General features: G+C 45.6%; 1 protein-coding gene across 3 annotated transcripts in view; it reads right to left on the bottom strand.

Moving 5' to 3' along the window:
- TTC13 (tetratricopeptide repeat domain 13) overlaps positions 1-20,307 on the bottom strand; it is an 815,569-nt gene that overhangs the window by 63,327 nt on the left and 731,935 nt on the right. For all 3 annotated transcript variants that reach the window (XM_069235032.1, XM_069235030.1, XM_069235031.1), the window contains exon 22: positions 7,415-7,494. In XM_069235032.1, the coding sequence (XP_069091133.1) occupies positions 7,415-7,494 (80 nt within the window). The remainder of the gene's footprint in view (positions 1-7,414; positions 7,495-20,307) is intronic.

The following is a 20,307-nucleotide window of genomic DNA, read 5'->3' as shown; positions in this document are numbered from 1 at the left end:
TGTGGCGCCCCTTGCCACTGTTGCTGATGGGACGAATAGCCATTGCCAAAATGATTGTGCTACCCAAAATACTGTACTTGTTTGTAAATCTCCCCCTGGTCCTTACAGCGTGTTTTTGGAGGCGTCTCCGCTCTGCCATGATTCGTCTGGTCTGGGCAGGTCGCCAACCCAGAAATGCATGGGAGAAGCTAATGCTGCCGTTTGAACTGGGCGGACTTGGCGCTCCAGAAATGGAGCTTTATTACTACTGTGCACAAGCCCATTTTACATATTATTGGATCCGCCCTGTTCATTATATGCCGCACCTCACTCCTGGGAATGATGCGGTTTGACCGGATGACTTGATGCGAGTGTTCGGGGGTCTGTCTCGGCCTCGACCTCGGGGGTGGATACTGTGGTGTGCACTGTTGGGACATGGCGGGTACTTTTGAAACGATCTGGTGTGTGTGAGCCATTTGCGCCATCAATGGAGGTGGCTGCTGTAGCGGACGAGCGGCTGTTTTGCAACTTGCGGCTGCAGACCTACCTTCGCAACTCGGCTTTGTGGATGGACGGTTGATCTCTCCGGAGGTGGCACTGAGGGATGGTTCTAATGGTGCCCAGCATCGACTATATGTGCTGTGGGTGTGCGCGATGCTCCGGGCGCGATATTCAGGGTCTCCGGCATCCCCAGAGCTGTGTCGAGTATTGGAGGTAGTATGGAGTGCACAGACGCCAAGGAAGCTAGTCACCAAGCTATATGGATGCATGCAGGATCAGAGGGCTGCGTTCGCAGTGTCTGCTAAAGTTAAATGGGAGGCGGATGTGGGAATGGCAATCTCTGATGAGACATGGAAGAAGTGTTGTGCACATATGAGGGCGCTCTCGCCAAACTATAGTCTGCGATTAATCAACTTCAAGTTTCTGAAGCGTCTTTATTACACCCCCCGGGGCTTGTGTGCTATGGGGTTGCAGACGGATGCTTCCTGTGAGAGATGTCATGCCCCAGATGCTGACCTTTTCCACCTGGCGTGGCAATGTGGTGAAGTGCATGATTTCTGGCTGGAAGTTGTGCATGTGATTGGTGAAATGACTGGGCTTAAGCTGGCTCTCTCCCCTGTGCTGGCGCTGCTGGGCAGTGTGGACTCGGTGGGCATGCTGCTGCTTTTAGCGAAGCGCAGAGTTGTGATATGCTGGGGGCGTGGCCGCCCTCCTCGGGTCACTGACTGGCTGCGTGATGCTGCTTATTGCCGAGAACAGTTGGAGACATTCTGGGAGTTGGCGCTTGAGGGCTCTAGACCGCAAGATATCTGGGTGCCTTTGCGTGAGTACCTCGAGACGGCTTATTGAGTGACATGTGCTAGAGCCCATTGCAACACACTTTGGGAATGGTTGTGTGACCCTGACTGAAAGAAGATGCGAATTGTGTACGTTTGCGGGTGTCACCTTGCCTGTTCCAGCCACCTTGCTACATTAATGTTGGTTGTATTCGTTCATTCCCCGAATGCAAACAGCTGTGGTTCATGGCCCCTACAGTTTACCTATTGTGGCTTGTTGGTTTATAACATTGCTGAATTCTGCTGCACTAGAGTCGGGGTCTTTGATGATAATGTTGTTATAGAACAGGGGATTGTTATTCTTGTTGTACTTCCAAATGTATAAATAAATAAATAAAAAAACTGTAGCCACACCAAGGTCTTGATGGGCTAGAGCAGTGATTCAAGGAATCCCAGGGGTCCGTGACCTATTCCCAGGGGGTCCGCAGGCCTGGGCCGGAAGGAAGGCACTTCTTCAGCTGGAGCCTCTGACAAACGTGTGTTTTCATATTTATTACTTCCTTTGTGCTGCACTTTTGAAAGCACTGCACGATCAGGAAGATGCCCTCACAATTTAGCCAGTTCTAGTGGCATACAGCCTCTTTGCATAGGACTCATGACGTCATCCAGCTCGGCTTGTTGCAGTACTACTTGGCAGTGGAATTGTCTGCAAGAACCTCCACTCTTACCCCCTTGATGGATGGAAGGAAGGAAAGCCTTTAGTGCCAAGATGTATGTCCACAACTCCAACAGGTTGAAGTAGAGGCAGGTTTCCACCAGAGATCATAGTCCCCTGATCTCCACATCCCCAACACACCCCTTCCCAACCCAGCAACAATCCCTCCACCATGTTGTGGGTGTGGTAGGGAGAGGAGTATGGTTCCTGTTCACCTGCAGTCCAACAGGCACCACTGCAAAACTTTCACAATCTTCTCTGACACTTGGATGGAAAATGAGAGGTTTCCTTGTAACAAAGCCCAATGAGGATTTATGTCCAACTGTACAACTTGAAGGTGCCACCTGGCATAGTCCATAAGCAGGATGCAGGAGACCAAGGAGCCTCAAAACTACTCTCACTGAGACCTAAAACAAGGGATGAAACTTTGGAATCATAGCCCAAAAGTCTCTGACTCGTTGAGTTGAAGGGAAGCCTCGAAAGAGCACTGTGTCTCGGTTGGCACCAATGAAAGGGAACCTCTGCAGGTTCCTCTGACTTTGGCACACCAATGACTGTTTGCGGTGAGCCCAGCTTCAGTAACCAGTTGTCGAGGTAGGGAGAAGATCAGTATTTCCAACCTCCAAAGATGGGAAATGACTATTACCACTATTTTAGGGAACACTAAGGGCCACTGGGAAGCTTGAAGAAAAGCACCAACATCTTGAAATGCTTGTGGTCTACTTGGAACTACAGGCAGTGTCTGTGGGACTTCAGGACGGCAATGCACAAAAACAGGTGTCCTCAGGTCCGACACCCTATCTAGTGTCATGGTTCCAGGGCAGACAGAACTTGGGTCAGAGTGAGCATCTTGAACTTTTCCTTCTTGAGTAAGAAGTTCAGGGAATAAAGATCTAAAATGGGGAGGAGCCCACCATCCTTCGGCACCAGAAAGTAATAGGAGTAGCAACTAGCTCCGAATTCTGCAGCTGGCATTCCCTGTATTGTTCCCTGCTCTCGACTTCTTGTCAGGGAATGGACAAGTGGTCCTCCGGAAGTGGTTGTGGTGTAGGTGGCATGTTTGGTGGGGTGGAGAGGAATGGTAGGGTGTAGCCATTCTGGTCAATATGAAGCACCTTATCTTTCCGATGTGATACCTTGGTACTGTGAGAGCGTAGCTCTTATAATGAAAATTAACATGAGATGTTTATGAACTAATGCATAATAATGTCACATAGAAAATGTATTAATGTGTTTTTGCTAAACGTGTGCTCAAAATGTGCCCACGGGGAGTGGCCACCAATGTAAACGATGATTAATGAAATTGACTAATAATGAGGAATTAATGTATTAATGTATGATTTTGAACTAGTATTAGAGATATATGTTAAGGTTTTGCTAATAAATCACTAGGCCTTAGTTAGCCTGAGTTGAGACATAGCTGCCCGGTTTCATATTAAATGTGCTTTTCTAACGTAGAGTGTGCTGACATGCTGAAGGACATTTACTCATACTTTTCCAAAGCTAGAGGATGTATGTAACCGTAGTGGATCCGTTCTCATGAAATTAGACTTGCTCAAAGAAACATTCTGACTGAACGCAACAGTGTAGACTTGCAACAGGTACAAGGTCGCCTAAACTGTTATAGACAATGGAACCACTGACTGGGGATGCGAGAGGACCACGAGAACATGAAATCATACCGGACATTCTACCCGTTGGAGACGTCAATCACAAGAACCAATTAACTACGTGAGAACTGTTATGAGGTGACAATTTTGATGGGACAAGCAGTAGACTATTGGACGGAGATAGTGGTGCCAAACCTGCCCAATTAGAAATTAGGGGACTGTACAACAATAAAGAGATAAAACCTTTGACACAAGGAGAAAAGAGAGCCTTACGAGCCATTCTTGCTATTACCCAGCCACTTTGTCTAAAGACTTTGCTGTATGATTCTTTGAATCATTTTTACCCTACTTTGCTTAGCCCGTCTTATACTTTACCTCCTTATGATGGAAGTACCCCCTTTTACCAGACATTGCTGAGTTTCCTGGCTGATGGCGAATCATGTCCTGAGGACGAAGATTGATTCTGTATGCTGACCCATTACGGAGGGTAATTATATGATGATGAAAATGTAATTGTCTGTTTGCCTTTCCTTTCTAGGTACCAATTGCTTATTTTGACAGAGACCATATTTAGATGTTTTCTAAATTTGTGTTACCAAATTGTTTTGCATGAAGCCCAACATGCCAATGCTAATTCGAGGTTAGCTAAGAAGTTCACTAAACAGACGCAAATAGACAAATGACTGAATCTATGCTTTGTTGAATATTGCGTTTATGATACTCTGCTAAGGTTAACCCATGTTGACGTTGTGCTATGTTCTAATGTTTATGATCTTTGCTTTGATGAAATCTTATTCCAGTTGCCATATGACAATGTTGATGTGTTTCATGGTCTTGAGACTAATAAACTTACTAGTAGAATTGTAATCAATAGGGAATAAACTTCATAAAATCGTACTAAACTGGTGTGGTTATTCATGATTGAAAGGTCATGGTGGTTTCCAAGTCTTATTAATGTTATTGATTCGTTTAATTGATTTGTTATGGTGAACATTGATGACGTTATTGACTTACTGATTGACATGTTGATTAGTTATCTTGTCTTAAGGTGTCTTCAATCAGGGTCAAAAGATTCATCGGCCTAAAACGAGTCCCAGAGTGAATAAATGACCTAGTAAGGGACGCGTTAACAGTACCAGTGGAGGTAATAACTTATCAAGCCATCAACTGGTTGACAGTGCTCCACTGAGGAAAAACTGAAGGGGTTTTGCAGTGGTGGGGGGACGGGGGATTGGGTAGTTTGTTGCCCCAGGGGGCCTAGATGTTGTCAGTCACATCCCAACCTCTGCCTTGAAAGGCTTGGGAAGCCTGCAGTTGCTGAAGCAAGGTCTGATAGGCATGATCTGATTTTGTACTTTGCTGCACCCTGGCCATCCTGAATGATCTGTTGAAGGTTTGCCTGAAGGTCATGTGGGACCACTGGCAGTAAGTCAGCCACCATGTCACACAACACCTTTGAATAATGCCCCAGACGGCAACTAGACCTAAGGGCAAGACTATTATCTCGAAAAGGATGCAGTGGGGTACCCAAAATTTGCACAATGGCCTCCTTGGAAGGGATATGCTGCAGTGTCACTGATGAACCTGGGAATTCTGCCTGGATTGGGATTAGGGCCGGAATAAGTTTGAGTTAGGAGACCAAGACCATGACCTTGAGGTACACCCTAATGTCCATGTGACCTTTCTTAGTGGGAGTGGCGGGAAGAATGGAAGTCAGGTGGGACTTCCTGGGCTTCTTATTTAACTACTTACCTTAGGACTTTGAGTGTTATGATGACCTCATGGTCCGGAACTGGACCTTATGAGCCTTTCCAGGTTACTCAGCAACGTAGAGCTTGGCCATGCAGTCCCAGGTGGCCTACGAAGCCATCTAAGTGCAGTCTTTGAATTATGTGAGGGTATCATGAGAGTCCGTCACTGACAACTGTTTCTGGCAATCTCTTCAGGGCTTAAAGCCTGCCATTTTAGGGAGAAAACATTCCCCTTGTACACTGGAAAAGTTTTGAAATGTAACAGAAGGCAGAGTTTGAGTCACGTATTGCTGCAATCACAGGGACCAAAGGCATCCTTTCAGGACCATGCAAACAAATATCCACAGCTCTGAGACACATAAAATTAAAGTACATAGAGAGATGGGAGAAAGCTGTGGGAACAACCATACCTAGGAAAGTTTAGGAGTCACTTTTAGAGGATCTCATTACGAATAATACATCAGTCCTAGACAGGGTACTGTCAATTAAACATTGATAGAATGGTACTTTTCTACAGACTTGTTGGCCAAGATGTAGTCAGGAAAATCTGACAAATGTTGGAGAGACTAGGATATAGTGGCACCCGTAACTATATACAGTGGTTGTGTCCAAGCCTGATGTTGACACATACTGGAAAGTCATCTTATCAGAGATTACAGACATAATGGGAGTTCTGGTGCCTGAGACCCCATGTATCAAGCTACTGGGAGTCAAGCCAAACACAAGGGTAAAGAAGGGATCTAGAGAATTGAAACTGGCATTTCAATTTGTAGTCACAGCAAGCATAACTATTCTGGGAACCATTGGACCGGGCGTGAACCTGTGCCTAAGGTAAGTGTGAGAGACTATGACTATGGAGGAATGGGGGCTCACCTGATGAAACACAGGGATAACGGTACTAGGACCAGTGTTGCATTCTATGGTGAGGGATGCCTAGGAGCATGCATGTCCTTCTAAGCTGCAGGTATTGCTCTTGTTCAGACTGTTTGTTGATATATAATATTCTTTATAAATCTTTGTAAAGGAGACTAGTAAAACACTTCAAATGTAACTCTGATTTCCCCATATAAATTTCAACAATCTAAGTTGGGTCATTTTCAGAGGGGCGACTGAAAATCTAACTGGCAAGATTTGTACTACATGGAAAAACTACAGCAAGAGGTTCATCTTGATGGAGTTCATCCTGTCAAAAAATACGTATTTATTGTATTATAGTCCCTTATATTTCCAATGACTTAGTATAACAAACACAACTGTCCTCATTCTGATCCTAACCCCATCAGCCTACAAAAGAACGGATTTAGGGGGTCATTCTGACCCTGGCGGCCGGTGGCCGCCAGGGCCACCGACCACGGGAGCACCGCCAACAGGCTGGCGGTGCTCCCACGAGCATTCTGACCGCGGCGGTTCAGCCGCGGTCAGAAGCGGAAAGTTGGCGGTCTCCCGCCGACTTCCCGCTGCTCGGGGGAATCCTCCATGGCGGCGGAGCGCGCTCCGCCGCCATGGGGATTCTGACACCCCCTACCGCCATCCTGTTCCTGGCGGGTCTCCCGCCAGGAACAGGATGGCGGTAGGGGGTGCCGCAGGGCCCCTGGGGGCCCCTGCAGTGCCCATGCCAATGGCAATGGCACTGCAGGGGCCCCCGTAAGAGGGCCCCACTGTGTATTTCAGTGTCTGCAATGCAGACACTGAAATATGCGACGGGTGCAAACTGCACCCGTCGCACCCCTGCAACTACGCCGGCTCAATTCTGAGCCGGCGTCCTCGTTGCAGGGGCATTTCCTCTGGGCCGGTGGGCGCTCTTTTGGAGAGCACCCGCCGGCCCAGAGGAAATGTCTGAATGGCCGCCGCGGTCTTTTGGTGTGGTCATTTGGCGGCTCCCTCCAGGCGGGCGGCTTCCGCCGCCCGTCGGGCTCAGAATGAGCCCCTTAGTTTTTTCAAGCAATTTAGAATCATGCTAAGTGTTTGATATTTGCAAAAAATATTGTTTTCTTTAGAAATAGGAGATTCAGAAATGAAAGCCACATTTTTGGCCTCGCGTTCACTGCCATTCTGATGCCAAAAACGTCAAGATAGATTTACCTTTTCAGATTCATCCAGCTTCGTGCAATTTTGCTAAAGGCCTCTGCGCCTGGTGCGGTCATAGCTTCAAAATCAACCAACTGCAAAACAGATCATCAATTAAAAATGGATAATATATATACATTTTACAATATGACAAACAACCTTTGCAAAGGTTACTCAAAGAAAAATCAAAATTTGTATTTCGGTGCTCATCACTGAAATTAAACGGACTGAGAAGTAGACATACTTCAAACCTGCCTGAATCAGTGCGTGACACATTTTTACTTGGGACTAGCTGAACTTGTTGACCTTGTTCATACATTTGAGTTCTGGAATTAATCTTTTAAACACCAAAGCAGTGTATGGAAATCCAACACTGAATGTAAACTTAGGTGAAAATAAGTAGTAAAGTACGCAGTAAAGGCTACACAAATCAATCTAGGATGAGATTACTCCATTACTTTTATTCTGCATGCAGGTTTGCAACATTTGGTATAATGCACATTTCTCTTAGCAACTCAAGAGTGCTTTCCATTGTTATTTCGCTGGTCATTAATGCAGGCAGTGTAGATTTAATGAAAAACTAGAGAAACAATGTTTTTTTATTTTTTTTAAAGAGCTTTAATTCCAGTTTGTGTGACTAATGTGGAGTTAATCTTTACCGTTTACTACCATTCACCAAGTGTTGGACACCTCTAATCATTATAGAGAACTTTTATGATTAATGTAGATTTTCCTAGACTATGACGGAAAGTCTTAATTTAAAAAAAGACACGGAGGCGAGTATTATGCGTTTCTTTTCTTACTTTAATAAACAGCAGCAGTCAAGAAACGTACTACAAATCCCAAGAGGCGAAGAACAAAGAGCCAATGGGATTGAAAACGTAGTCCTAACAAATGAACCAATGAGGATGGACACATACCATTATGACATCACTTGACTGCGAACAGCCCTCTTTTCTTGCGAAACAAATCAAGCAGAATTAAATAGAAGAAAAATGGAAAAAGAATAAAAATAGCCAAAATAAAGGCAAATAAGTCAGAGCAAAAGTCCAACAATCCGTTGAGTTGAGGAAGATCCGGCAAGACAGGAACTGTAGACCATCGAACTGTAGAGGAAGACGATGCACCATGAAGTCTGGTATTCCAGGCGAAGGATGATGGATTAGGAGGAAGTTTGATTGGTGGATGATGGTGCTAAAAGAGGGAGGGAGAAAATGATTAAACAAGAGGTGGGATAATACTCGCCTCCGTGTCTTTAATAAAATTAAGACTTTCTGTCATAGACTAGGAAAATCTACATTTTATGTCAAGACCAGAGGCTCCTATTATGCGAGTTTAAAGCATATTAATTACATTAAGTGAAACATTATCAACAGGTTTGCAATAAAAAACTTTAAATACATTATCATTTGACCAGTCTGCAGGTTTAAGAATATCGTCTACACGGGAACCAGCCCAGAAAGCTTTGGACGCCATAGCTCCTCTAGAAGAATGAGCCCCAAACATGGAAGTGTCAATACCCGCCAAGGACATAATTCATTTGACCCAACGAGCCAAAGTGGCGGCGGAAACAGGGTTGTAAGGTTTTCTGAAGGAGATCAGAAGTTGGGATACAGAGGGTGTTCTCAAATCTGCAGTCTTTTATTTGTATATTTTTAAGCATTGTCCAACACATAACTTTGGGTGCTGTGGAAAATAAGGATAGAAAAACGAAGTTAGATTGGTCTTAGTTTGACGAACCACTGTAAATAACACTCCAGATGGAGTGAATTGGCGATTAGAAATGTCTAAAGCTTTGACATCAGAAAGACGTTTAAAAGAAATAAGACATAACAACATTGTCAGCTTAGCGGATAACATTTTCAAGGAAAGCATTAAATTATCAGGAAATAACAAAAGGAATTTTAAAACTACATTGACATCCCAAAATTGACTGTATTTGGGCATAGGAGGATTAGAAAACTTTACTTCCTTCAAAAGTCGGCAGACAAGAGGATGTTCTCCCACTGGTTTTCCATTCACATAGGCATGGTTGGAAGATATAGCTGATCTGTAAATGTTAATGGTGCGAAAACCTTTGCCTTTGCTGGCTTCTGCAGCAAGGAAGTTGACGAAAAAAATCACATCTGTTGAAAAGGAATCGATGTGTTTTCCCAAACACCAGCTGTGCCATAAAGACCAGGCTGATTTATAAGCTTTCTTGGTGCCTGGGGCCCAGGATTGTGAGATGTAGTGTGAAGCTTCCGGCGAAATGAGAGGGAGAGTCTGGGGGTTCCTGAGATTTTCCATGCCGATAAGGTCAGGAGATGTCTAAAATGAGGGTGAGGGGACGGGGAAGCGGGTCTAACAAGAGATTCGGGGAAGAAGGAAAGGGAAGTCCACAGAAAGTTCCAAAAGAGTAGGAAACCAGATTTGGGATTGACAGAATGGGACTATGAGAACCAAGGTGGCTTACTGACGTCTGAGTTGTGCAAGCACCCTGCTGATCTTGAGAAAAAGAGGGAAAGCGTAATTGAGGTAGAGAGACCAATCTCGTAAAAAGGCATCGGATGCCAAGGCCAACGGATCTGGGCGCTAACTGTAAAATTGAGGAAGCTGAGTGTTTAGGCGGGATGCAAACAGATCTATTACAAAAGGGCCCCATTTGTTCTGAATTTTTGGGAAAATTGAGGAATGAAGCTTCCAATCGCTGGAGTCTCGGAGATGGCGCGAATGCCAATCTGCTACTGAGCTGAGAGAACCTGGAAGATATTCTGCATGAACTGAAAGATGGTATGAAAGGCAAAATTCCCAAAAGCTCTTGGCTAGTTCTGCCAAGGGTTTGGATTTTGTGCACCCGAGGTGATTTATATATCGGACCGCTGAAATATTGTCCATCCTGAGAAGGATAGCACAGTGAACTTTGTTCTTTGCTAGGCTTCTGATTACAAAGGAGCCAGCAAGCATCTCTAAACAATTGATATGCAATTTGGACTCCTCTGAAGACCAAGTACCTCCAGCAGTCGAGACTGGTCCATATCGAGTCCCCCAGCCTAAGCGGCTTGCATCTGATTCTAACACAAGATCTGGGGCTGATGCAAAGATACTTCTTCCGTTCCAAGCATCTAAATTGTCTATCCACCATTGAAGCTCTGTACGCAAATCGAGATCTAGCGGGATAGTGTCTGAATAGGAAAGGCCTTTTCTCAAATGCTGAATCTTTAGTCTTTCGAGAGCCCGATAATGCAGGGGACCTGGGAATATTGCCTGAATGGAGGAAGAAAGAAGGCCTACTATTCGAGCCAGAGATCTGAGGGAGATGAGTGAGCTACGTAAAATCTGAAGGATCTCTGAATTTATGGATTTTATATTTTGCAGCCTGGAGAGGGAGGGTGGCCAAAAGTGAGTTTATTTGGAAGCCTAAAAATTCTATAAGTTTAGTCGGAATGAGAATGGATTTTTCTCTGTTGATGATAAAGCCTAAGTCGGCTAAGAGAGAACAAGTCAGGGTTAAGTGAGATAGAAAAGACTGAGGAGACTGGCTCAATATGAGAATGTCGTCTAAATAAATGATGAGTCTCACACCTTGAGCTCTCAGAAAAGCTACCACTGGTTTCATAAGCTTGGTGAAGCACCATGGAGCTTATGATAGACCGAAGGGCGAAGGGTAGAGAGGTAAAATGAAATAGTTGTTCTATCCACTGGAATTGGAGAAATTTCCTGAAGTATGGATGAATTGGAACCACTAGGTATGCATCTTGAAGGTCTAGACGAACCATCCAATCTTTTTGGAGGAGCGTATCTCTGAGGTGAAGGATGGTTTCCATTTTGAAGTGTTGACATACCACAAACTGACTGAAATGTTTGCAATTGATTACGGGCCTCATCTTCTTGTTCTTCTTTTGAACTAAGAAAATGGGGCTGGTAAATCCTGAAGGATGGGGTTGTGTAAGAGAAATGGCTTGTTTTTGCATAAGAGAATGGACTTCTAGAGAAATGAGATCAGACATTTCTGTGGAAAAACGAGGAAGGGGAGGTAACTCTTTTTGAACAGGACTTGAATCAAGATCGATCATATAACCTTGAACCGTGTTCAGAATCCAAGGATCTGAAGTGATTGACAACCAGTTTTGAAGAAAATAACGAAGATGACCCCCTATCGGAAAGGATCCGAAAGGTGGGCTTACCTGATTGGTTGGAGGATCTGGGATTCCAGTAGCCTCTGGAACGGATGCCTCTGCCCCTCTGCGGATAGAATTGGGGCCTGTATTCCTGGTAGGATGGATTGTAGAATCCACGGGAACCTTGGTTAGAGTAACCGCGGCCGGCAAAGCGCTTCCTGTCTCTGCCGGCCCTGGCAAAAAAAACGTTGAGTGAACATTTTCCTTAAGGATTGCTGAGCCTTGTCTACAGAAGTGAAGGTGGCCACATATTTGCTTAGTTCTTTAATGAACGACTCTCCAAAAAGTAAACCTTCGGTTTTGATGTGAGGATGTACAGTCGCTAAGTTAACCAATTTCGGGTACAGTTTCAGTAGAAGGCCTTTCCTCCTTTCATGGGTAAGGGCGGAATTGGCATTTCTGAGGAGGCAGAAAGAGCGCTGAACCCACAGAGAGAGTTCCTCAGGGTCGATGATGGTACCATCAATTATGGCTGCCTCAGCCAAATCAAAAATGCGAGTAAGGGGACTGACCACATCTAAAAGTTTGTCCTGGCAGAAAGACCATGCCTTGTCAACTCCTTTCGGAGGATCTTTACCAAGTTTTGTTAAAAATGTGAGTAAAGGTTGATCAATTGAGGGTGTAATAGTGGATTTATCAGAAAGGGAAGGACGTGGCCATTCAGATTTAAACTTGGCCCTGGTCTGCTTATCCAAAGGGGAAAACAATTTGGCAGCAACATATTCGCCCACGTGGTCCGCAGGAGTCCACTCAGTAGAGTTGGGATGAAGGATGTGACAAGCGTCAAACACAGGTAAACCTTCAGAGTCGAAAAGGGTCATGGGCTTGGAAGAGTCAAAGGACGATATCCTAGGTTTCTTTGAAGGGGGAGGGGGAGGGGGTAGGTAAGGAACTGGTGTCGTCCCTGTCAGATAAATAGATATCTGAATCAAGGTCAGGCATGTCATCATCCGTATCAGGGATGGAAGAAATTAGGATAGGAGGTATAATATTTTTTGATTTACGTTTTAAAGACGTTTTGACATTATCCAAATTTTTATTCTCCTTGGAAGGAGCCTTGTGAAGAACCGCGTCCTCTGCCATGTGTGAGTAACCTCACTCTCCTTTTGCGCCATTTTGTAAAATTTGTTGAGTTGTTTAGAGGGTGAAAGGCGATGACTGCATTACCCCGCAGTTTGGGCCAAAATCGTTTTAGAAATTATGTTAGAAAAAGAAAATTCCACATTTTTAGATAATTTTTGGATGGAACAAGAAACAGCCTGTTGAACAAAGCTTTTGATAAAGGAGTTAAACTCTTGTCTAATTCGATTAAAATCATGAGGGACATCCTGTCCCAAAGGAGAACCATCTATCTGTCTCCAAATCAAGCGGTATTGAAGCTTCAAGGGAAACCAGCAAAAAAGGGGTTAAATCAGTGGCGGGAGGGCTGAAAACGAAACCTCTGTCTGTGGGCGGTATGTAATTTTTTGTGTGAAAAAGTACAGGAAGGAAAAGGCTGTCAACACTGCTCTTGTTTCCTCAGACGAGGATTAAAATGGCAACCGCTGTCTGAGGCGATGAGAGGAACGTTGAAAACACCAAGCGCGAGGAGCAGCGCTCCGATATCGAGTGCGGCAACTTGCCGACTAGGAAATAAAACGAAACGCACCACCGAGCGGCATGAAAACAGTACAACAAAATATTGCAATAAATACACAATTATAGTAATAACAATAGTAATAATACATGGGGGAAAAAGGTGTAAAGGTACTTAACTTGACTGCGAGCAGCAAGAAATGAGGGCTGTTCGCAGTCAAGTGATGTCATAATGCTATGTGTACATCCTCATTGGTTCATTTGTTAGGACTACGTTTTCAATCCCATTGGCTCTGTTCTTCGCCTCTTGGGATTTGTAGTACGTTTCTTGACTGCTGCTGTTTATTAAAGTAAGAAAAGAAACGCATAATAGGAGCCTCAGGTCTTGACATAAAATTAAAGAAATCTAGCAACAAACTGCAGATGCCTTCGTAGAGATGAACAAGGGATACTGGGACCTTGTGGAAGAAACTTATTTACGGAAACAAAAATGGCTTGAAGAGGTCAACAAAACAGAAAACCAACCAACCTAATGGTACATTATAGTTGTGTGAATTCAGTAGGTTTTTAAAAGTGGTCATCTGTCTTTTGTTCCTTGTCACTTCCAAGCAATCAATCCTACAGATATTGAAGGAATCCTATTCAAACAATACTGTAGAACACTAGCAGTGGAGCCACTATTTTCAGTTTTGCAAAAAATGTGAAGAACAGATGAATATACCAGTGAGGCTACCTTTTCTCAGGGGTCAGGACACCTTTTAAGATAAAAACACAGGGATTCCTGGGTAATCTCCTGCTTGGCTGTTACTATCCAACAAGACTACAGTTTGGTGATGCAATGTCGGATGGAGTTTGCACTGTGCACATTTTTGGTGCAAATCCAAGTAGAAGCTGGACTTGAGTGGATGGACCCTTGTATCGAGCGGAGGCATAAAATCAGCAAATCAGTTATGCACAAATAACAATGAAGGCCATTTGGTGCTGCACGGATGACAGAGTAGTAGATTTGCAAACTATGAAGGTTTGTTAGCAAGGTTACCAACTCAAACATTCAAGTTCATTATAAACCAATAAAACAAGGGCCAGATGTAGCAACCCTTTTGCGAGTCGCAAACGGCGAAAATCGCCGTTTGCGACACGCAAACGTGGGTTTGCAATGCACAAATGCATATTGCGAGTCGTTACCGACTCGCAATATGCATGTGCGACTCGCAAATAGGAAGGGGTGTTCCCTTCCTATTTGCGACTCGCAATGGTATGCAATACCATTTGCGACCGCATATGCGGTCGCAAATGGCATCGCAGTTACCATCCACTTCAAGTGGATGGTAACACAATCGCAAATTGGAAGGGGTCCCCATGGGACCCCTTCCAGTTTGTGATTGCACCCAAAAATAGTTTTTCAGGGCAGGGAGTGGTCCAAGGGACCACTCCCTGCCCTGAAAAAACCGAAACAAAAGGTTTCGGATTTTTTTTAAATGCAGCTCGTTTTCCCTTAGGGAAAACGGGCTACATTTAAAAAAAAAAAAAAACTGCTTTATTGAGCAGCAGGTCGCTAACATGGAGGCCTGCTGACGTCAGCAGGCCTCCATGTTAGCGAGTGCCCATAGTCGCTATGGGGCCGCAATTTGCGACCCACCTCATTAATATTAATGAGGTGGGTCTTTGCGACCCCATAGCGACTTGCAGAAGGTGTCTGAGACACCTTTCTGCATCCCAAATTGCGACTTGCAATTTGCGAGTCGCAGAGACTCGCAAATTGCAAATCGCAATTTGGTTTTTTCGTACATCTGGCCCATAGTTACTTATCTTCAGAAACGCCTTATCTAGTGGAGACAATTTCTAGTTGCACATTCCTTACCTTTGAATTCTCCCCAGATGTCAGTCTGGATCCGGAAGATTTTCATGAGCAGTACCCTGCATGCTGTTGGATGGGGTCGATCATCTCCGTCATCAGAATCGTTCGTGCTGGATATGACGTTTCGGTTCCTATATAGGGGCCACCACTGTGCGCTTTCAGTTTCTTTTTATGGCTTCCTACCTCAGAAGCGCAAAGCCATAAAGACATTGACTACTGCGGTGTCAAAACTAAGGCAGTGAAAAAGGATTCCCTGCCCCTAGAAATCAGTTTGCAGAGCAGGGAGGATGGGTGGGCCGGTAAGGAATCTACAACTAGATATTGTCTCTACCAGATAAGGGATTACCAAAGGTAAGCAACTTGTTAATCTGATAGAGACTTCTAGTAGCAGATTCCTTACCTTTAAATAGATACTCAACAAATACCATGCCCAGAGGGTGGGTCTGCAAATCAAGTTCTTGCACAAAAATCCTGGAGGACTGGACGGGCAAAGGGCCCATCCCTACAGACCCAACTGTCCAGGCAGTAGTGTTCGGTAAACGTGTCCTGAGATACCCATGTTGCCGTCTGACAGATGTTAAGGATTGGAACTCCGCATGCTAATACAGTAGTCGCAGCTTTATCTCATGTAGAATGAGCATGCAAACCCTCCGGGGGTTGCTTCTTGGACAGTGTGTAGCAGGTCTTAATAGAGTATGACCCATCTGGAGATGGTCCTCTTCTGCACTGCCCGACCTTTCTTCGCACCCACATAACCGACAAAGAATTGATCTTGCATCCAGAACTCCTTTGTAGGATCAAGGTACAATGCCAACGATCTTTTTGGTTCCAGGCACGTGGCAGGAGTCTCTCCTCTTCTTTAGAATGTCATGGGGTGCATAAAAAGTAGGCAACGTGATGGTTTGGCCAACATGAAAGGGCATAACCACTTTTAGCAGAAAGGAGGCCCTAGTGTGAAGCACCACTTTGTCAGCAAACATGGAAAGGTAGGGTACTTACGTGACAATGCCTGCAGCACACCCTTCGGCAGATGTTATGGCCACAAGGAAGGAAGGCTATTTTCAAAGTGAGAAGCCTGAGAGAACAATTGTGCAGCGGCTCAAAAGGAGCGCACATCAGAAAGGTAAAAACCAAACTCAGATCTTATTGGGGCATAAGGAATGGGGATGGAGAAAAGAGATAAGAAAGACCTTTGAGTAACCTATGAAAAATAGGAGACTTAAATAAGGTTGATCAGGCAACCTCAAAAAAGCAGAAATAGCAGGCAAAAATCCTGTATGAGTGCCCATTCCAGAGCCCTGCTGGGACAGGGAAAGGAGGAACAACAGAACCTCAGAGAGAGGGGCAGAAAGAGGGTCAACAGACACGTCTGTGCACCAGTTTCTTCTAACGACAAGCGTATACCGTTTTGTTGGAGGGATGCCTGGCTGGCAAGATAAAGTTACAGTCTTCAGGCACAAGTTCAAAAGCTGTTAAGTTCTGCTGCTCAAACTCCATGTAAGAAAGAGGAGAGTGGACAGGTTCGGGTACAGAACCCTCCCCTGCTGCTGCAACAGAAGATCCTCCTGAAGGGGCAGTCAGATCAGAGAATCAATGGAGATGCTCAACAGCCTGGAATACCAGACTCTCCATGTACAGTTCGAAGCCACAAGTATTAACTTGGATCCAGTCGTTCTTGATCTTCTTGAGAAATCTGGGCAGAAATGGCATGGGCAGAAAGACATACAGGAGGCCTGAGCTCCACACGAGACAAAAAGCGTCTCCGAGCAATTGTCGCCTTGGAAACTTCAATGTGCAAAACTGCTGACATTGTGGGTTCTCTGCAGACACGAACAGATCAAACCAAGACTCACCCCACTGCTGAAGGGGACCTTGTGCCACCTCCAGATGGAGATGCCATTCGTGACCCAGTAGACATTTTCGTCTCAGTTTGTCTGCTCTGGCTTTCAGAGAGCCCGCCAGATGTTGAACCACCAGGGAATTGACCTGCTGTTCCAGTCACGTCCAGAGGTGCAGTGACTCTCAACAAAAGGTACACGGCCCCACCCCACCCCTGCTTGTTGCAGTACATGGCAATGTGCTGTACGTGAACACCTGCACCAACTCCCCCCTGACAGAGGGAAGAAATGCTTTTGGTGCTAGTCGGATCGCACATAGCTCCAAAAGGTTAATGTGGAGTCCAGACTCAGCCAGAGGCCAGATGCCTCCGATCTCCACCTCTCCCAGATGGCCGCCCCTTTCCAGGAGTGAAGCATCTGTCACTATTGTTAGATCTCGTTAAGGAAGGGAGAGGGATCTGTCTCTGACCCAATTACGGTTCGTTAACCACCACTGCAGATCTTGAGCAGTTCCCTTTGAGAACTGGACTTTGCGATTTAGATTGCCACTGATGCTGCTGCATACACTGGAACTTCAGGTCCCACTGCAGAGCCCGCATATGCCATCTGGCATGTGTCAACAGCCGGATGCATGAGGCCTAGCAGCTTTAGAGTCATCCTCACCGAAATCCAGGATAGAGGCTAGAACATCGGTATTATGGCTTGAATAGCCTGGACTCGCTGTTTGGGAGGATAAGCCCATAACTGCACTGTGCCCAGAACAACTCTAATGAAAGGAAGTCTCTGAAAGGGAGTCAGATGTGACTTCGACACGTTTATAGTGAGCCCCAGCGGATGCAGGATGGCCACCGTAGTCTGGAGGTGGGAGAAGACAGCCTCCACTATACTGGGTCCAGGGCAGATAAAACCTAAGCCAGAGTGAGCATCTTGAACTTCTACCACTTGAGGAAGACATTGAGGGATCGAAGGTCTACAATAGAGCAAAGGCCCTTGTCATTTTTGGGTACCAGAAGTAGCAGGAATAGCAACCACAACCTATTTCTGCCACGAGAACCCTCTCTATGGCTCCCTTGGCCAGGAGACCCCTAACTTTCTCGCGGAGAAGGGACATGTGATCCCGTAGAAGGGGTGAAAGGCAGACTGAGGGTGGGGGGTGGAATCAGTGGTAAGGATAAGGGGCCGTTGCGAGGTCCAAGGGGCTAGCTGTAGCACAAGAATCCTTGAAGCGCTTGAGCGCCGAGTCTGCCATCTCTCTTAAGAGATGGTTGCCATCAAAGGGCATGTCCATCACAGTAGGCCTATACATCCCCTAAGAAGTCATACATCCTCAACCAGTCATGGCGCCACAAGGACACTGTACATGAAACTGCTCTTCCTACTAAGTCAGTCGTGTCCAGTTCACAACAAACAGGAAACTTTGCTGTGTCTCTCCCAATGGCATCTGCCAGAGAGAGTACAGCCCAGGCCTCCTTCGGGATCAGTGGCAACACTTGTGCAACTGTATCTCAACATGTGGGAATTACAGCCCTAAAGACATTTGGTGTTCACGGACCGCAATGCTAAGCGGTAGGAAGAAGAAAAAATCTTCTTCTAGTGAATCCAACCTTTTGGATTCCCTTTCCGGGAGGGCAGAATGGAACGTGCCCTGGGTTGGATGACCAAGCTCTCAGGTGTGGGGTGTTGGTTCAGAAAGCCCCCAGAGCAGGGTAATGTTGGCAGGTAATCATACTGTTCACAGGAGCCCCTGTACTGGGTTTGGACCAGGTACCATGAAGGACATCCGTAGGGGCTTCATTAAAGGGAAGCATGGGTTCAGAGAAGGAAACCCCAGGCTGAAGCACCTCTGCCATGAGATTAGTCCTGACTACCACCAAAGGCAACACAAGGTCCAAAACCTCAGCTGGTCTTCTCACCACCATTGAATAGGAAACCTTCTCCTCCATAGCTGCAGTAGGAGGAGAAAGCATGCCAGTATCTGGAGAAGTATCCAGTCTGCTGGTCTCACCCAAGAGTCTTGGAGCTGGTATTCTACAGGGTTTAGCAACCCCTCCCATTCCTAACAATAACCTCGCCCTCAGGGGCTCAGGATCTGACACAGGAGGCAAGTCTCTGGCTAGCATCAGAGTCAGCGTCGCACAACTCCCATCCAACTCTGTGTCAGAGTCAGCAATCAGAATGGGGATGACAACACTCGTCGGGGTGGAACGACCAACACCAATCCGGATCTCAAACTGGATCCATGAGTGCCCCTCAGCGTCGAGGCTGAAGCTGCCGGTGTGAAACCCTCGTCTTGTCTGCCAACGGATGAGGAAACGTCAAGAAATGCTTTGACTTCATGCATTCCTTCTTGTTGCTTCACTTACCTGATCGCCCCAAGGACTTTGAGTGGGAAGACAATGATGAAGGACTCTGTGACCGTTTCTGGGACCTTCCTCTCGACTAGAACCTTGACTTGGGGGCCGACATCCGTTTCAGGGACAGCTCCCTCAAAGTATTTGGATGCATGGCCTGACACTCCGAGCACGACTTTGGGTCTTGGTTGTGCTCCAGGCATCAAAGATACACAAGGTGCGGATCCATCACAGACATCGTCCGATGACGGGAAACGCAGGGCTTAAACATGGCCTTCCTCGATGACATCCTTGCCACAGCAGGAGCAGAAAACTTGAAAAATCTTCAACAAAAAGTCAAAAAAAGACCAATTAAAAAGGGACTGAGGGGTAGCTCTTTTTAGACTGGTTCTAGCTGACATAGAAAGAAAAGAACTGACGTCAACATGCCTGGGTGGCACCTATATAGAACCCCGGCTGACATATTCGGCACGGACAATGCAAACGATGGATGCAGAGCTGATCAACACCACCTAAAGGCGCACAGGGGTACTGCTCAGAAAATTGTCTGGATCCAGCTGACACTTGGTGGAAAATCACAGATAAGGAATCTGCAACCAGAAGTCTCTATCAGATACTAAGCATCAGCAACCAGTTTGCAGGAAGCCAAAAATAAGCATTCTTCCCCCACACATTAAACTTTAGGCAAGACGCAATCTCTTCCATCAAATAACTGCTATCCCCAAACTACAAATCTCTGCAGACATTCACTCCAACCCAACATCTGAGGATTTCTAATCTTTTCCTTTGTTTTCATAAAACAAAATGATCTTGCTCTTCCTAATCCAAAGTCAAATTTGCACGTATCCCCGTATCCTTCCCTTTAATTTTTCTTCCTTCTTTGCCCACTCAGCCTGAGATCCTCTCTTTGCCTTATATTCAAGTCTTTGGCTTCTGCCCTCCAAATCTTCAATAAACTCTCAGATGCAGCCACCTTACATGGCAAACCTTCTGTTTGAGCACAGAAAACATGAGTCTTTGTCAGAGACCTAAAGAAAAGTCATACTGCAGCCGTATATCTAGTATTGTATTGAGGGTTCAAATGCTTGTACAAATTTACTTGTTCATGGACCAAGTCAAAGTTTGA

The sequence above is a fragment of the Pleurodeles waltl genome, chromosome 5 (assembly GCF_031143425.1).
Source record: "Pleurodeles waltl isolate 20211129_DDA chromosome 5, aPleWal1.hap1.20221129, whole genome shotgun sequence".
NCBI classification, from domain to species: Eukaryota; Metazoa; Chordata; class Amphibia; order Caudata; family Salamandridae; genus Pleurodeles; species Pleurodeles waltl.
The sequence above is the reverse complement of the archived record's forward strand: the minus strand, read 5'-3'. Positions and strand labels throughout refer to the sequence as shown.